The 18,641-nt window shown below is 35.3% G+C and overlaps 1 protein-coding gene across 1 annotated transcript in view; it reads right to left on the bottom strand.

The window, feature by feature from the left end:
- Positions 1 to 18,641, bottom strand: part of LOC118180869 (uncharacterized) — a 778,920-nt gene that overhangs the window by 140,375 nt on the left and 619,904 nt on the right. Inside the window, exon 15 of the mRNA XM_085820677.1 lies at positions 13,494 to 13,589. Coding sequence (XP_085676803.1) covers positions 13,494 to 13,589 — 96 coding nt within the window. The remainder of the gene's footprint in view (positions 1 to 13,493; positions 13,590 to 18,641) is intronic.

The following is an 18,641-nucleotide window of genomic DNA, read 5'->3' as shown; positions in this document are numbered from 1 at the left end:
CCTGATAGCGGCGCCCAACGAAGAAGAATAACCATGGCCGAGTTTCAAGAAGAACCTGTGCTGCCTGCAGAAGCGGCTCAGAATCCAGAAATGCCAGCTGCCGCCCTGGAAGGATTTGGTTACATCGTCCAGACCATGCGCGCTTCGATGAAACCAGAAGCAACATTTAATGGAAACTCACCGGTAACCAGTTTTTTGGAAAAATTGGATGACCACTTCATGCTCTACCCCGTGCACGAATTTCAAAAAGTTACCTTAGCTACCAGCGCTTTGAGGGGCCAAGCGCTTAATTGGTTCAAATGTATAGGCAGAAGTCTCTTGGGTCAAGCGGGAAGTCCCACCTATACTTACGAAAATTTCAAGACTGCCCTAGTAAAAGCCTTCCCTGTCGTAAGGGATCGTGCAAAATTACAAATGGAACTTTTCAGCATATATCAGCAAAGGATCGAAAATCTCTCAAGCTTTATTTTAAGAAAAATTCACGTCTTCAAACTCTTGTATGGAAACCGTCCGTATCCTGAGATAATTCAAGTGATTTTGCCGAGGTTACTGCCCCAAGTGCAAGACTTTATTGAATTAAGAAATCCGACTACACTGGAAAAGTTATTTGAGCTAGCAATCCAGTTTGAAAGTAGAAGAAGGGCGGATATTGAAAGCAGACGCCAATATCAACAGCGAAACCAATTTGGTGCGCCAAGACTACAGCAAACCCAAGCACACGGCTACAGAAGCAAAGCGAATCAGTGGGCAAGGAAACCCGAGCATTCAAAAACAGCCGGCGAACGTCGACAGTTCAATAGCAATCCAGGAAAAAAGTCTCAAGGCCAGTGGAAAAAGAAGGAAAGCACGGAAATGAAAAATAATTTAAACTAAAACGGATTTCTGCTGACGGGAGGGTGCGGAAATCCGAAGGCCACGAAAACCCCTCTTCCTTCAAGTTAAATACAGTAATGGTGAAAAATTTGACTTTTCCGAAGATTGAAGTGTTGGTGAATAATATCCCAGCCACCGCACTCCTGGATACAGGCGCGCAGTGTTCCTGTGTGGCAGAAGATTTTTTTAGGAAGTATTTTCGGAAATACCGCATATATAATTCGGATAATACGACAGTGTTAGCTGCGCAAGGAGAAAGATGTAAGTGTATAGGTAAATTACCGCTGTATGTCCGTATCAAGGACGAACAAGTAAAGGTTATGTTTTTTATAGTAAAGAATCTGCAAGCACATATTATCTTAGGAATAGATTTTCTTTCAGAGGCACAAGCAGCGCTAGATTTTAATGAAGCGTCCCTTAAGCTGACAATGAAACCATTTCGAGAAGAAAAGGCTGAACCGCCAATGTTAAACCTTGACCACCTGCCTAATGAAGAGCAACGAAGAATCCGACAAGTGGTAAATTTGCTTCGTTATTTAGTGATATTCCAGGATTCACTCAGGTTACTAACCATAGTATTGACACCGGAGATTCAATGCCAGTTCGCCACAAAGCATACCGGTATGATAAGAATAAGGAAAAAAATATAGAATGGCATATCACCGATATGCTACGTAAAAAGATCATAACGCCCATCTAAAGTAGTTATGCTAGCCCGGTGGTTTTATGTAAGAAAAATAGTGACTATCCATTGACACATCCAAAAAGGTGGAGATTCGCAATTGACTACCGTAAATTAAACTCCATAACTAAATATCCGGTATATCCGTTACCTATTATTGAAGAAATTCTAAGGAACATAACATCCACCAAATATATGACGACTTTAGACTTAACGACTGGTTATTTTCAAATAGGGGTTAGGCCTGAGGACGTGCCTAAGACTGCTTTTATAACCAAGTCTGGCACTTATGCATTTCTGCGTATGCCGTTTGGCCTTTCAGGGGCACCGGCAACATTTCAGCGATGTATGGACATTGTGTTAAGGCCTGTTCTTGGAAAGTCCACGTTTATCTATTTAGACGATATCATTATTACTAGTGATAATCTCGACCAACATGTACAGGATTTAAGACAGGTTTTTTCTTTATTAAATGAGGCCGTTCTAAAAGTTAATGTCGAAAAGTGCAAATTTGCAGCCCCTGAATTAAAATATTTAGGTTACAAAATATCTCAGAAAGGAATCGAGACAGACGAATCAAAAATAATCGCTGTACAAAAGTATCCGACTCCAAACACGGCGAAGAAGCTCTCTTCTTTTCTAGGATTTTGTTCATATTATAGGTCCTTTATAAAAGATTTTGCAGCTATTGCTGAACCATTGTTAAAATTAAAAAGGAAAAAGGCAAGATTCTCGTGGACGGCCGAAGCCAATAGTGCTTTCGAAAAATTAAAACAAGCATTAACGCAAGCCCCTGTGTTGAAATTTCCTGAAAAGGATGAGAATTTAGAAATTTCAGCGGATGCTTCGGATTATGCGGTAGGAGCGGTACTTTCGCAAAATCAGCAGCCCGTGGCATTTTTTAGCCGAACTTTAAATCAAACACAAAGAAACTATTCCCCGACCGAGAGAGATGCACTTGCAGTTCTGTTAGCAGTGCAAAAGTTCCGAGACTATTTTGGAAAGGCGCCAATAACAGTGTACTCTGATCATGCGGCGGTAACTAGATTGTACTCAGGGAAAAACTTATCTCCAAGGTTAATAAGATGGGCACTCAAGCTACAAGAATATAATCTGGTAATCAAGCATACCCCCGAAAAGGAAAATATCGTAGCAGATGCCCTATCCAAAATTAAAATAGATGAAGAAGGTAATACTGTAAAGGTGGCAATGCTCACAGCATGTACAATAAATTCCCGAGAAACTGTAATAACCGAACTGGGTAAGGATCCTGAGTTTGGAAGCATTTATGAGTATTTAAAGGATCCTGAAAATTTTAGCCACCAAGATATTGTGGCGATAAGAAATAGGGCGGCCCATTACGAACTAATAGATGGTCTATTATTCTATACAAAAACTACGAATTCCAACAACGAATTTCGACCTGTTATCCCAGCTAGTCTTAGATTAAATATCCTGCAGGAGCTCCATGACAGCCCTTTAGCTTCTCATGCTGGTATTCGAAAAACTATCCAACGCGTACGCGAGGCAGTCTATTTTCCTGAACTGCAAAAGTTAACAAGGGCGTATGTCCAGTCCTGCCGAACATGTCAAGCAGTTAATTATATTAATTTCCGCCCGGCCGGGTTTCTAAATAGTATTAAATCCGAATTTCCAAATGAAATAATTGGCATCAATTTATTGGGCCCTTTCCCAAAAAGTCAGTTAAATAAAAGTCGCTATCTCCTTGTTATGGTTGATCATTTTAGTAAGTGGACCGAAATTGTTCCCTTAAAACGAGCCTCCGCGAAATTAGTTACTGATTCTATTTTAAATAAATATATTTTAAAATACGGGGCGCCCCTAAAAGTTATATCGGATAATGGTCCTCAATTTGTAAGTAATGTATTTGAAGACATATGCCAAAAACTGGGCATACGTCATTTAAAAATGGTCCCGTATCGGCCGCAATCAAATGTAGCGGAACGGGTCAATAGAAATATAGTGAAAATTATCCGTAGTTATATTAACAATTTTCATAAAAGCTGGGATAACTATGTCAATGAATTTGCTTTCGCCCTTAGGACCGCAAAACATGATACAACGGGCAAAACTCCTGCTGAGTTATTTTTAGGCAGAAAGAATATAACGCCGTTAGATAAATTATTTTATGTGCAACAAAGAGCCCCAGAATTTAAAATGGGTGATATAGAAGAACTAATTAAAGAGGCAAAAAAGAATACTGAAGTAGCACAGAGAAAACAAAAGCTGTATTATGACTTGAAACGACGGGGGGTAACTTATAAAGTAGGGGATGAAGTATTAAAAATTAAGCATTCACTTTCTTCAGCACCAGAAGATAAAACTGCCAAATTTTTTCCACGATTTGAAGGACCATATGTCATAGAAAAAATAACTCATAGCTGTAGTAGTGTTAAAAGCCAGGAATGGTGAAACCTGCTCCGAAACATTGATCAAATCAAACCCTACTATGATCGTAATAAAATGCAAATATTTACAGATCTGTTGCAGGATCCGGCACGGCAGATACGGCAGGCACAAGCTCCAGAGCTGGAACAACGACAAGTACAAGGGCAAGCCATTAAGAGGCAGGAGCAAGTGAAAAGAAAGTTTCCCCGCGGGAAAATTGAAGGTAACAAGAAAAAGAAGCCGTTCCACCGTCCAGAAAAGAGAGCTCACGAACACCCCCAGAATGAAGAAGGGAGAGGGACGACGTATGCAAAGAGAGCCAGGAGAAATGACGGCAACTATAACCCGGCTCTAAAACGGAAGATCTACTCATCCGACAGGACTCTCCGCAGCAAATGTCGCCGAACTGCGGAAGGGCCACCAGCGGCGGAGGAAAAGTTACAAGGAAAATTTGAACGGCCAGCAACGAGGTCCAAGCAGGAACGCGAAAGAAGTCTCCCGGTTCCGCCAAGACCAGCTGCCATCAAACGGCCAAGACCACAGGCAGAGGCGAAAAAGAAGGTAATCAAGGGTGACCGAACTGGAGAAAAAAGAAAGCTTCTAGAGGAAGAAACTGAAGGGCGAGCCCGCACAAGAAGGAGGATAAATCAAACGAGAATCTACGCTACCTTCCAGGACTGGGCTCAGAAAAGAATGTCCGAATATCACAAAGATAAGTAAAATTTTATGTTACTTTGCAAACTTAAGTTAATCTTTCATTCTTACTGCAAGTGGCAGATTTCAAGAAGTTTTACCTCATGCGAGGTCTACCTTTATCGCCAAAAGGGCGAGAAATGAGTTGTTACCGATTTTGGTATTATGTTTTTCAATTACAAGCGCGTAAAACTAAAGTTGATGTATAATAGGAATATGTAAAGACTTAAATATTGTAAAAGTTATTGTATAAATTTTATTTAAAACATTCTGGCAAGAAAGAAGTTTTAGTCTGAAAGACTTTTTGAAATGTAGTATTTCAATGTAGAAAGAATTGGCACTTGCTTTGAAAAGAATAGAAGTTAACAATGTACTACTAATGTATGTTTTCAAATGCGTAAAATTAACGGCATGTTAATATGTTCTTATATACAATGTGAACTGTTATTTTAAATGTTAAAAAATACCGTGATATGGTAAAAGTGAAAGTAATGTTAAAAATTTTTTTTATTCGTGTGACTGTAAAAAGACCAAATCATGGTGAATATGTGTTAAAGGTTGAATGAATGTAGTTAGGCTTTCTGACGCTAAACTTCAGAGTTAGCCACTTTCAGAATAGTACCTCAGGGTTTAGAGTTGAAGTTAGGGTGTGTTACGAGGTCTTGGTATGTTGAATTTTAACACGTTAGTGTTTTGATTGTAGGAGGAAGTGTTGAACACGTATACATAAACACATTCGTGTTTGGTGTTCTTTTACAACACATGTCAGAGAGCACGGGGAGAGATAATTAAAATAGTCATGAATGAAATAAGAATGTTAACAGAAATATAAATATGCATGTTACTTGCAATTTCATTGTGTAACATTTCATTAAACTAGTTTTCCTTCCAGATCTCTGGAAGGAACAGATTTGAATAAAAGCTCCTGTTTAGATGCAGTACAGATGAAAAATTGCGTGTCCTTGGAGCTGCTATTGTAAAAACAAATTTCTTTTTTTTAAATTTCTAGTTTCTAGTGAGAAATGTTTGTAAAAGTTTGGTCTCGCGTTAGATTCTAGAGCTAAAAGTTTTCAACAAGGTCGTTTTAGACCTCAGTTTCAAACTAATTAACTCTGGCGGGAAGTATGTAAGGATCTTATGTTTTACTAACGTTTATTTTATTTTAAATCTTTACTATCACTTCTTATTTTCTACTTCCGGCCAGAATTATAAGCGTTAACTTATTTATGCAAAATTTGTCTGGCGAACGCCAAGTACTTAAGTGGTGGCTTTTTGCCAAGCGACAGAGAGGAAGGAGTTAGTCGAAGCAGGCCGCTTACCTTAGAAGTTTTACTCAGTTGCTGGTTGCCTTCCAGGCCAGAGGTTTATTCCTCGTGATAATTTTTTAAACGTATTGTAGTGTTAAAAGTTCTCTGTACTACATACGGCTTCCTGTTAATATAAGGCCAATCTTCCACGTTTATTATTTCAAAGTTAAGTTAGAGTTTAGTTATATTTTTATATTCTTACGTTTAGACCACAAGTAGTGGGTCTTTGTATTCCGAAGTACGGAAATTATTGTAAAGAGAGAAAAATAAAGGGTTTTGTATACCCTTCTTGTGTATTCTGTCTACTTCCCACAGTTATTGAACATAGCTCTAGTAAGCTCTCTGTTCCGAGTCAGGTCCTTGGATGTTCCCAAAGAAAGTAAGACGGAACATTGAACCTGATAAACTAAATACTCAAAACGTTTTCCCGAAGCTGATTTCATCAAGGAATGTTTAATTAAAGCTGTAGAAATTGTTTGTCTGAAAGTGTGAAGGACTTTCAGGAAATCTCTTTGTTTCAAAACTTTTCAAATGCCTGTGACGAGAGAACAGACATTTGGGTTATAGCTCAGCTGCGTATCTTTGTTCTTGCAGCAAGGAATTTTGAGGAATTTCTGGAACTAGTGCCAGTGCATGAGTATTACAGGGCAAAATATATTTAATCGTGGTTATGAACTTCTGCAAAAATATAATCCACCCATTTCAAAATTGACTTCTGCAGTAACAGAATGAAGCTCATTCAAAGACTTAAAAAACGAAGGTTTCATAGCATTACTGCGAAAAAACAAAGCGAAATTTATGACGAATCCAAGATTCATCATACTTTAAGAAAAATTATGTACGAAAATAATGAAGGTGAAGAATGTGTTCACATTTTCCAAAAATTATTAATTTGACAAGCTCTAAGCTTTAATCAGGGATAGCTCTTTGCTTTCTTGAATGAATTTGAAAGCGAATATTCCGGTTTGTCCTACTATATCAAGGTACGTTGACTATCCTGCTTCACAGTTCTTAAACGATTCTGGGACTTGAAAGAAGAAATATGCTAGTTTTTAATAACCAAAAAATTAAGACGCAAGTTTAATTACTGATCCAGTATGGTTACAAGATTTGCCCTTCATGGCAATATAAGAAAATGCTAATGTGACTTAAATTTTAGACTGCATGGAAAAGATCTGATCATTCCGAACAAGTGTGACCAAGTTAAAGCAATCAAATGTAAGCTTCTTTGGGAAACATAACTGAAAAATGAACACATGTGACACTTAACATGTGAAAGATGCTCATAATAAAAATCCGACTAACCATACCATCGCGGCTGTTTTGGATTTGAACAAGGCTTTAGACAGATTATAGAAGATTAGATTAATTAATAAATTATATGAAAATTTTACTATCGATGGAAGGGCTCTTTTATGGATCTACGATTTTCTTAGAAATAGAATTTTCAATGTTAAATATAATGGCGCTTCCTCTGGTAGATACTGATGAAAACCTCAAAATATTTAATTCCAAAGATTTGGGCTCCTTTCGAAAAAGCTTTCAAATTCAAGTGTTAGACACAGAAAGAAATGATTAGGCATCTTATCGCCCATAATGTGAAATTCAGTAATCAGTCTTTGAAACAAAATCTAAAGGCCAGAGAAAGAGCTATAATGCGCGAAATTCAGACAAATGCGGCCAGATAGTCGTTATGGAGAAGAACACTTACATCAATGGTGTCCTTAAATGAAGGACCATATAATCCGGTCCCTAGAGACCCTTCATCTTAGGACTTCTCAAAAATTAAAACTTCGGTCAAACCGTCACAGATTCTTTCCACCAACTTAAAGCAGTCGCTTATCCTATTTGTTGCGAATTGTACCAGATTATATGCTCTTCCCAAAATTCATAAAAGTGGTATTCCTTTCCGCCCTATTGTATCAAATTTAGGTACTGCCTCGTATCCATTAGTTAAATATTTAGTTTCTAGATTTTCAACTCTATTAGACAATAACATTTACACCATAAAAAATTCAATAGAGTTTGTAAAAAAAGTTTAAAACATTTCTCCTAGTAATTTACTCATGGTTTCTTTTGATGTAAAATCATTATTCACCAATGTCCCAGTGGAGAGTGCATTAAGATGTCTAGAAACCAGACTTTCATTTCTCTTGCATCGAAATTGATGAGCTAATTTCTCTCACTCAACTCTGTTTGAAACAAACACATTTTGTTTTCCAAAATAAATATTACAAGCAAACTGAGGGATTAGCCATGGGAAGCCCCCTCAGTCCCATCCTGGCTGATATCTACATGCATTATTATGAATCAAAATTATTTAAACTTCCCGGTATGGTTCCGCTACGTAGATGATACTTTTACCTTGTTTGATGGTAATAAAGATGATTTAAATAAAGTTCTTTCAGTAATGAATTCGATTGATCCTACTGTTCAGTTCACATTTGAACTTGTGACATGCAATTATCTTCCATTCCTCGACATTTTGGTCACACGTAGCACATCCAACTTCAGTGCTACAGTTTACCGTAAACCTTTATCGCTTTGCCTTCCACCACATTTCAAATCATGTCATCCGCCATGTTAAACATCCGAAAGTTAGCTTCATTTTATTCCTTTGTTTTCCGTGCACTTCGAGTTTTCTCCTCGAAACTGTCTCTTGATCAAGAACTAAATTATTTAAAAGCAGTAGCTATTGATAAGCACTTTTCACCCATCATTGGGAACCAAGCTGTTAAAAAATCCTCGTCTCTACGCACCAAAAAGCACACTCTTGTTTTAGGAGATTATGAGAATTCTGCTGTCATTCCTTTCTTTCTATCAATTAGCTATAAAAGTGCACGCATTTTACACAAATTTAACTTTCCGGTCGTTTATTCGTCTATCAATAAAATTCCGAGTTCCATACTTAAGGACCGCATTCCGGATATGAATTCCTGGGGTATTTACAGGATTCCTTGCCAATGTAGTTTAATTTACATTGGTCAAACTATGAGAGCCTTAAAATTTCGCCTTTCGAGGCACACGTTAGGAAAAAGGAAACACAGAAGTCCTTTATTGTCCAGCATTGTTAGTCCGAAAATCACACTTTTTTTCTGCAGCCAAAATTATTAAAAAAACATCTTCCATTGGTGAATTAGATTTTCTAGAGGCGTTTCACATTCTAGTTAACGAGACTAATTCCAATCTATCTTTACCTTCAAGGAAATTATCAAGGAAATCTTCCATCAAGGAAATCTTCCAAACTATCAAGGAATCATTATCTTCAAGGAAATTATGTTTTAGTGTTCTTGTTTCATCAGTAGATGGTGACAGTAGCTTAACTCTTGTCCAGCCATTCTTGTCTTATTTCGCTCATTTGCTCTTTGGCAGCTAAGGATGATGGTTCGGTAAAACCATGGAGACTTAGCCTTTGAAAATTTGCAAATACAATGTTGATTTTTGTTGTTTGACTTGTAAATTAATTTAAAAGTTGTTTAAGTGCGGCTAAGTCTAATTTTTGTTTACCATAGCAGCCATATTTGTTTATATTTGAAACGTAGCAGACTAGTGGATTTGTTGCCAATCTAGAAAACTAAGCTTCGCAAGATCAAAGATTGACTTGTAAATTAATTTAAAAGTTGTTTAAGTGCGGCTAAGTCTAATTTTTGTTTACCATAGAAGCCATATTTGTTTATATTTGAAACGTAGCAGAATAGTGGATTTGTTGCCAATCTAGAAAAACTAAGCTTCGCAAGATCAAAGATAACGTCTTCTTTTATTATTGCGAATTAAATTTTGCTTAATCCATTCTGGAATTAATACTTAAGTTATTAAATTATCCCATAGATTGACTCAGCATAGCGTCCCCAATAAATTAAGTGCGTTTCTACGCCTTCAGTGTATTTTTGTCGAGTGAGACCAAAAGTAAACTTTCAATTTTGTGCACCGAAAAATTTGCCTTTCTTGCTCGCTGGTCGAATTGCTTAATTTTGCGTAGAAACTCTAATTTTAATTGTAAAAGTTGTTCTTTAAATTGTTTTAACTGTATTTATGTTTTATAGCTTTCTATATTTTTCAATTTTTTATAAAAATATTTTCAGGTTTTAAGTATTTTTGCCCTGCTGCAAAGTAAGACCTGAATTAATTGAATGAGAAATATATCTAATGAAATTCGAGGAAATAAGTTTAAATGAAGTGCAGGAAAAAATGCGTATTATTTAATATTACGTACAAGGAAGTCATGTAGTGTACACATCAGATTTTTATTTTTGCTTCCTACAAAAACTTAATAAAAAAGAGAAAGCCACTAGGATGCCACTATTCATTCTCAAGCTTTGTCCCACTTAGAAAGTTCTCTGAAAACTTAAAAAGTTCTCATAATTTTAGTTTAAACTAAGTAAGTTACTTATTCAGTAATTAAACATGTTACAATTATATTTGAAATAAATGTCAAAACATTTAATATTTAGCCGTCAATATACATGAATTATAAAAGCGTAACCAACAAAAACATCTTGCCGATACCAAACTTTAGATTTAAGGTAAAAATATGAATATAACTTTCAATTTTTTTCATTTGCGATATTATTTTTAGTTTTATGTATGTTTTAATTAATATTTAGTACCTGAAATATAAATTTATTTAAAACATTTTTATTTTACTAAATAAAATATTTTCTTTTTGTCAAAGAAGAAAAAATTCTGACCCACCAGCTGTTTTAGATCGTGATTCTGCCAGCGCGAATTTGAGTCTTGAGACTCAAATTAGTATTTTCTTTTTCCCTATCGCGTGCGTTCGTGATGCAATTGGAAAGCAAGCCCGGCTGAGAGCACTGGAAATTTTTCATGTTTCCTGCTTCGAAAAATATAGTGACTCTACAGTGGTTAGGGCTTTTAAAAGTATTAATTTGGCCCCTGTTATAATACAAATTTTATGTAATGGCAAAAGTAAAAGTAATGTATTATTTTATTAGTATTAGATAATAAAATGATACTGTGTCTTTGAGAAATAAAATGACTTCACCATTTTTTAATCTAATGCAATAGCATAATCATTCTCTTTAACGCTTGCCTTTGAAAGGGCAAACTTGTCTTCAACTTCTCTCCTTTATGTTAGATAAAAGGTGTGTTTGAAACCATAAAAAAGTATTTGAACCAGTCCTTTGTACTTGATTGCATTTAATATTTTACGAATTATGCTTAAATAAAGAGAATCTATGGAAATTTACAATTGCGGTTTCTGAATTAAAATATTACCAGATCCTCCTTCATCGTTTTTATCTCTTATGTCACTAAAATGTTGCTAACTATATATATATATATATATTTATTTAGATTTGAGAAGGACTTTGAAGGGCCGCCGTTTTGAAAAATAATGTAGCTGTGTAATAATATCTTTGGAAAGCTAAGATGAAATTGAAGAATATAAAGCACAAAAATCTATACCCGAGAGCTTTGACTTAAAAGGACTATTTATTATTATTTTAATGCAATTAATTACATCACAATTTAGTCATAAGCCATGAAGGAAAGCAAATATAAAAACGTATTTTATTGTAAGTATGGCATGGAAAAAAAAAAAAAAAAAAAAAGATTAAATTTGTAAGCAGTTTGGAGATTTACAGGGGTGCGAAATTCTGCGTTCAGATTACCGTCGATCCGAACTAGAGATGTGCGTTCGTGCACCTAATGGCTGCCCAAACCATTACACCAGGTGCAGAGCCCCTATGCCGATATCGAATGCAAGCAAGCGACGTGCGGTCTCCTCGGAGCCTCCAAACACGTATATGGCCATCGCATTACTGCACGAAGAATTTCGACTCGTCTGCAAAGACGACGACGTTGTGCTACTCCTGGATCCAACTTTGTCGTTTGGCGCACCAGAGTCGCCGTCTCTCTCTATGCTGCAGTGTCAAGGGAAGCCAAAGTAATGGTCGTCGTGTTGATAGTCCAGGCGGCTGAAATGTCGACGCACCTTACGAGCGGTTACTAGACGTGCTGCAAACATGCCCATTTCCTGACTAATGGTCCGTGATGTGGTCGTACGGTTTTGCAGGGCTGAGGGCGTTGAGAACCTGCATGCCGTTCAATATAACCCTCAGCAACCCATTTGATTCCATATTCGAATGACAGTGGTTGGATGTTGACCAGTGCGACGGGCGATATCTCGAAACGATAATCTGCACTTTCGATAGGTGGCAATCCTTCCCTCTGCAACACTCTGCCAGTGTATGCGGTGCTCGCATACACTGGCAATACTACGCAACACCTCAACGACAGCCTTACCCCATCGCTTGATTGGCCGGGCTGGGTCAAACGATATGTCAATTGGTTTGTTGGCCACCAAGATGTCCAGATGATTTTCCCCTTGTGATTTTTTTCAATGGGGCAAGACAAAGTAAAGTGTTCGTGCTTTAATTTCCCCAGGACTTACAGGAATTGTAAGCTGCGGATAACTGAAGTGCTCGAATCTTTTACAAAGTATAGTCTATCACGAGTGTGGCAGGAATTGGTATACCGCATAGATATTTGCCATGTTACCGGAGGGGCACACATAGAGTATCTATAGAATCTTGGATAACTACAGTTTCACTGTAAATTTGGTTGATCAAAATAAACTAATTACAATTTTCACGGCTATGCTTTCTTTTTGTCCCATTCAATTTGAAACACCCTGTCATATGGTGGAATCAGGTTTAATATGTAAACTGAGAAAACCATATAAGTAGTAAATTTTACAATAGAAAAAAAAATGTGCGATGTCAATTGTCAGCTGCCTATGACAACATCTAGTTTATACTTTTCTACATAGAGATAGTCTTGTAGTAGATTTTGTACATGTTGTACATTAAACTGGAAGTTAATGTAAATGCCACTTAAGCATTAAATGAGATGTTGGAAAGGTAATATTTACAAATTATTTGGATAATTCATTTTTAAAAATGTCGTTTTCAGTTAAAATCTGAAGATTCTTACAACCTTTTTATTTCCCTTTTTTTCTGTATTTCTTATATCTTATGAGACATTGTATTAACTTTTATATTTTGCTGTTAGAAAAAGAGTCATGATCAGTCATGATCTTGACACAGCATTAATTATTTTATTATGCCAATAAATAATTTTAGCTACCTTTGGCTTCAAAAGTTATTTGGATAACTAGGACTTCAGTTATACATCGTATAACTGAAGTTCGTATAACTGTCGTTGAGGTATATGTAAATTTCAGAGTTTGGAAGTATGTTTAAGTAACTAAAATGATTTCGAATATCATATAATATTTTGCAAGTGATATTTCAAGATTTAAACGTAATATACCTATTGCAATTAATGAGATAAACAATATTCATTTTATTGCATTTTATGTTTTCCTTAGGTTGATTTCTGTTTGCAATTATAATAGGAGACCGATTCTTGTTGTCTTGAAGTTCACATAAAAATACTCAGTTTCTAGAACTGTATTACGACAGAAAACAGTCAAACCCTCATGAAATTATAATTTAACATTTGATTGCATTTTGTACTGTAAAGTTATAAGAAGAAATACTTACGACACAGAGTTCATCTAAATTCCCAAAAAGCACTTCTGGTTCTGCAAACATGGCAAAGCCTTCAACTTGGATTTTTTTTAAAGGTTCCATGAACACCTAACATAATAATAAAACTACATTGAAATAAAACAATTTCTCATAATGCTGAAAACAAACAAAAAAAAAAAAATTATAAATTTTCCTCTTGTTTACTACTACACTAAAAATTAGCATAAGGAACTGAGAAAAAGGAAAATAAATTTCACGCCAAAATGCTCTGAGTAATATACTCGAACTTCGCTACAGGGAACTAATGGATATATCGAACGAATGTTTTTTCCCCGTCTAATTTCTTATACACTTATATTATTCCATACGGCTGTAGCGAACCTCCAAACATAGAAAATTGGATATAATGAACCTTATAGATATCTTTGGCTGAAGCGATTTTTGTACCTTTAATAATTTTCTTTCCAGAATTTCTGCAAGTTTTAAATGAAAAATAATTAACATTTAAAATCATAAGTATTTAACTTATTAATATAGCGAAAAATGCCTTTATATTATTATTCTTTTATCTTCATACCCATTTTTAGAGTTATTCATTTTTTTTGGTAGATGAAATATGATAATCAGTCGTTTTGCGATTTATTCAGTTTCTTTATTTTTTTGAAAAATAATCTATTTTTCTTATCGAATCGGATATAACGAACCAAGATTTCGGTTCACTTAAGTTCATTATAGCGGGGTTTCGCGGTACTACAAATACATGCTATATTATTTTTCTTTCGAAAGAGATATTTATCAATATCAGACAGAGTTGAACCTTAATAAATACTTCTTAATTGTGATATAATGAGGAAAGCATAGAATTCTACTACGAAAAATGATGAAGGAAATACCGTATTTCCTGCCGCAATATTTTTTATTCTCTCTCTTCTTTTAAACTAATTTTATGGTCTGAAAATTGAGAGGGAAAAATTATGCCCGTAATTTAATTTTCGAAGGACACGGTTACAGTAAGAACATAACAAAACAGTAATCATTGATAAAGTACAGATAGTTATCGCAATGTTATTTATCTACAAGAAACCTACATTTATATAAAAATGCATAGTAATATTAACATTACAATATCTAATAAATAGCTTCGTTTCTACTTCTCAGTAACTTTAATCTTGCCTGTTCTTATTATTGTCTCTGGTATCCTTAGGCATCAAACCATACATAAATAATCAGAGAAGTGAATGTGCAGCTGACCGAAATAGCAGACGGAATGGCAGTTCGTATTTGCTTCGCTCTGATGGGTTGGTCTTTGTATTAGGATGGCATAAATTTCTACAGTTAGAAGGAAAAGTTTCTGTGCGACCTACGCAGAAATTTTGCGAGGCTTTGTCTTCGCTAATAAGATGAAAACTATTACTACATGGAGGAATACATTTTTTTTAAAATTTAGGGCAGCTCATTCTCTGAACGCACTGGGAAATGGGAAAATCACGGGAATATTTTTAAAATTTTAGATCCCTGCTCTTATGAGCGAGATGAAAAAATACATAAGAAAATATGGTATTGAAAAATACGAAAAATGTGCTCATCTGGAAGTAGCGAATGTTAGAATGGAAATTCATAACTGAAAAACTGTGAATAAAATGCTCTGCTAAATTAACTTAACAATACATAAGAAACAGATTGAATTAAAAAAGCTGTTGTCGTCGACCCGAAAGAATACTTTTTATAAGCTTAAAATTCTGAATATAGAGAATAAAATGTATCGATATAATTTTTTATTTAAAGTGGCTTAAAATGATAACTTTTTGTAATTAATTTGATTTTTTTCCATTAATTTTATTACAATCACTTTTTCTCAACAGTAGAAGCATGCAGCAACAGACTGTTTTAATATAACTCAGTCACTTATTGTTCTGGTACACACATATAAATAAAATACTCATGTGATGCGATGCTGATTGACATCGCGCGATATCATATGTTACGCAGGAGTGGTCTAAAACCTCAATAAATATTACGGTATTGCAATAACGGAAAAGCAACGAAGTCATAATCTGGATTAAGAAATTTATCAATGGTGGTCATGTGGAGGGACAGCGGAAGATAAACAAGGAGAACAACCGTGGCATTTTTTTAAGTACATAAACAAATTGTTATTTAATTTATATTCGTTCCTATCTCTCTCACGAGGTTCCAGAATTTATGTAGATTTGAATAGCAAGCAGTTTTGTAATATGTTAGAAGAATAGGGGCATGTGAGAGTTCTGGCCTGTTCGCCGACGCTGTTCTGTCGCGCGAAGTTTTATGTTTTCTTGGAGACTTCAAAGCTGGTCTTGAGCATAACGCTGTGCCAGGACGGAATCAGTTTTGGTAAGTTAAAGGCTTGAATCTCTGTTACGGTACTAGGCGACACTTGTGGCTCCCGAGAGAGTTAGATTAAATTATTTGAATTTATAGCAGTTTGAAGGAAGCTTGTGTTTAAGTCATTTAAGTCAGGTCCATGACACTGGCAATTTGAGTTGTGTATTTTAATTTCATCCTCAAACGTGATGAGATAGAATAAATTTAAAATTACGATATTTCTGTTGTCTGTTTGCTTTAAGCTTAGAAATCTTGTGGTAAGAAATCCCTCGCATCATAATATGACACTTTAGTTCATGCTAAGAGATTAAAAAGTTGAACCCAAGATAGGTTTTACGTAGTGCCTTCTGAAAAAGGTGTTGAGAGTTGTAAAAACTAGACAGTTTCTTGAAGTTGAAAATAAGAATTCTTGAAAGCAGGCAATTATCCGTTATCAAAATTTTAATATTACATAAAAGTATAAAGGTCAAGTTATAGCTGAAAAATCTCATACAAGTACACTGAGAAAAAAAGAAAAAAGATGACTTTTCTTATGAACGAGCGAGTATCTTCCAGAAAAGAAATGATTCGCTTAATGAAGTTCTTTGAAAAGTGAAATACACTTTCAGACACAGATGTAAAAATCTGAAATCCGTAACAACATTATTTCCGTCCACATATCAGTGTACATTAATACATAGTTTCAGTTTAATTGTTATTGTAATTTTTGTTAGAACTATATTAATTGTTTTCTACAATATAAAAGGTTAGGTACTCTTCTGAATATAGGCTATTAAATATTGAACTATTTTAAACCAGCATATTTTAAATTATCAGTTTTGTTTCTCTAACTATTTGCCTCCTGATTTTCAAAGCTCGGCCTTCTGTTATTCCTGGCTCATGAATAGGATCACTTTTTCTTTTGTTCTGCTCTAAAAGAGAGTTCTCTATTCCAGAGTTTCTTAAACTGTGGGTCGCGACTCCCATGACGATCGTGGGACCTGCAGCAGGGGGTCGCCAAAAATTTTAGCAGTTTTTATATTTCCTTAACTTATTATAATAATTTTACAATTACCAAATATTTTTACGCAATATATCTGAAAATAGATAAGATAAGGCAATACAGATAAATTAAAAACGAAAACTTCCGACGCAATCTTTTTATAATATAAACGTTCATTTTAGCTGCTTTGCACATGACGCTGTCATTTCGTCTGTTACTTATTTAAAATTTTCACATTGTTCTATGTCTTAAAATTATAGATTAAAGTTAATGACCTAAAACTGCAATAGTATATTACAGTGCAAGTGAAAAAATTGAAATGTGTGGATTTGCGCAATGCTTATGGGGTTATTTTTTGAATCCTTTAAAATCAGGTGCAACATTGTTAGGCATTTTTTTAAAATTATATTGTTACGAAATGTACAGGCGCGGTGAGATGGCTTTCCCGCAAAGCAGTTTAGGGTTGCCATAAAATAGCAAAGAGTGCAGGGTTGCCACATTTGGTGATAAATCGCCCATTTGGCGACAAAATTTGCGATATGCCATGGACGGATGGAGAACCTTCTGGAACGAATTCTTACCGGTTTAGCCCAGAATATTCTCGAACACAAGCCGAAAGCTATATAAACCCTGCTGGTCCGCAGTCAGTGTGTGTGCCTTGTCGAGCGAGCTGATAGTCAGTCATTGAGCGAGTGTCTCGAAGTCTAGCGCCGAGTTGGTCGTCGAGTGCATCGAGAGAGTCTTTTAGTGTATCGCGAATTAGTGCATCGTCGAGTTTTGCCTTAGACTGTGCTGAGTAGAGAGCTATACTCTTGTGTATCGTCGAGTGCAACGCGAGTTGTAGCGTGGAGAGTCTCGAGAGTACGTGGGGTTCCGAGAACAACCAATCAGAGTTGGGAGCTGTACTCTAGTGCTTTGCCGTGAAGCTGTCTCCGCCGTTTTAACCTGATAATCTGAAGGCTGTGTCGCTGATTGTTCCAGCGTGTTTATAGTAGTTCTTCGACGACTGTAAAACGTGACTTTGGAGCTGTCCTGATTACTATTGGCTAAATAAAGTGTGTTTCGATATTCCATCAAGTGCTGTCCTCGTTATTCACTCCAAATCTGCACGAACTCCGTAAAGGAAAAGACAATTACGTAACAACTGGCGTCAGAAAAAGAAAAACGTAACAATATTTTAATTCTATTGAATTCTATCTGTACGTTTATATACTATATTTTATTGATATTTTATTGCGTAAGGACTCCAGAGGCCTTTTAGGATTGGAAATAAAAAAAAAAGAATTAGCATGTGGTATCCTTTCATTAGAGAATGGCAGCAAGCAAAGGACGAAATGTAATAGCAATGAGAATCAGCCGTAAGTTTCTAAATTATAATTGATGTCAACTTATTTCTTCCTATGATAGTTTTTTCTATGATTTTTTTATGGTTAAGATTAAATGTTCCGTAATATTCATGTATTGTTAATTTTTGGTTATGGAATGAGATTAATTAATAGATCTTTTTAAATTCCTATAATAAAGTTTATTTTTTATCCCTCGTTTAAATTAAAAAGATGTGCATGGAATTCTTAAAACATTGGTCTTCTTGTACAAAACAGATATAAAAATATTAGCTTTCTAAAATTATTCAACACATTTTAATCTTTTCAGGCTATTTAGTTAGATATTTTACAATAAGTGGTTAAATTTTTTATCACTTTATCAAAAAACATTTGGCGAGTAATGGCAAAATGTTTGTTTCATCTTGTGTTACTAATTGTAGTTGGTGTTAAAAATTTTTTTTTCGAATTTTACACAACATGTTTTGCGAAATT

The sequence above is a fragment of the Stegodyphus dumicola genome, chromosome 7 (genome assembly GCF_044657685.1).
Source record: "Stegodyphus dumicola isolate Sdum_Otavi_A_Nest chromosome 7, ASM4465768v1".
Classification (NCBI taxonomy): Eukaryota; Metazoa; Arthropoda; class Arachnida; order Araneae; family Eresidae; genus Stegodyphus; species Stegodyphus dumicola.
This window is presented reverse-complemented; position numbering and strand designations above follow the sequence as displayed.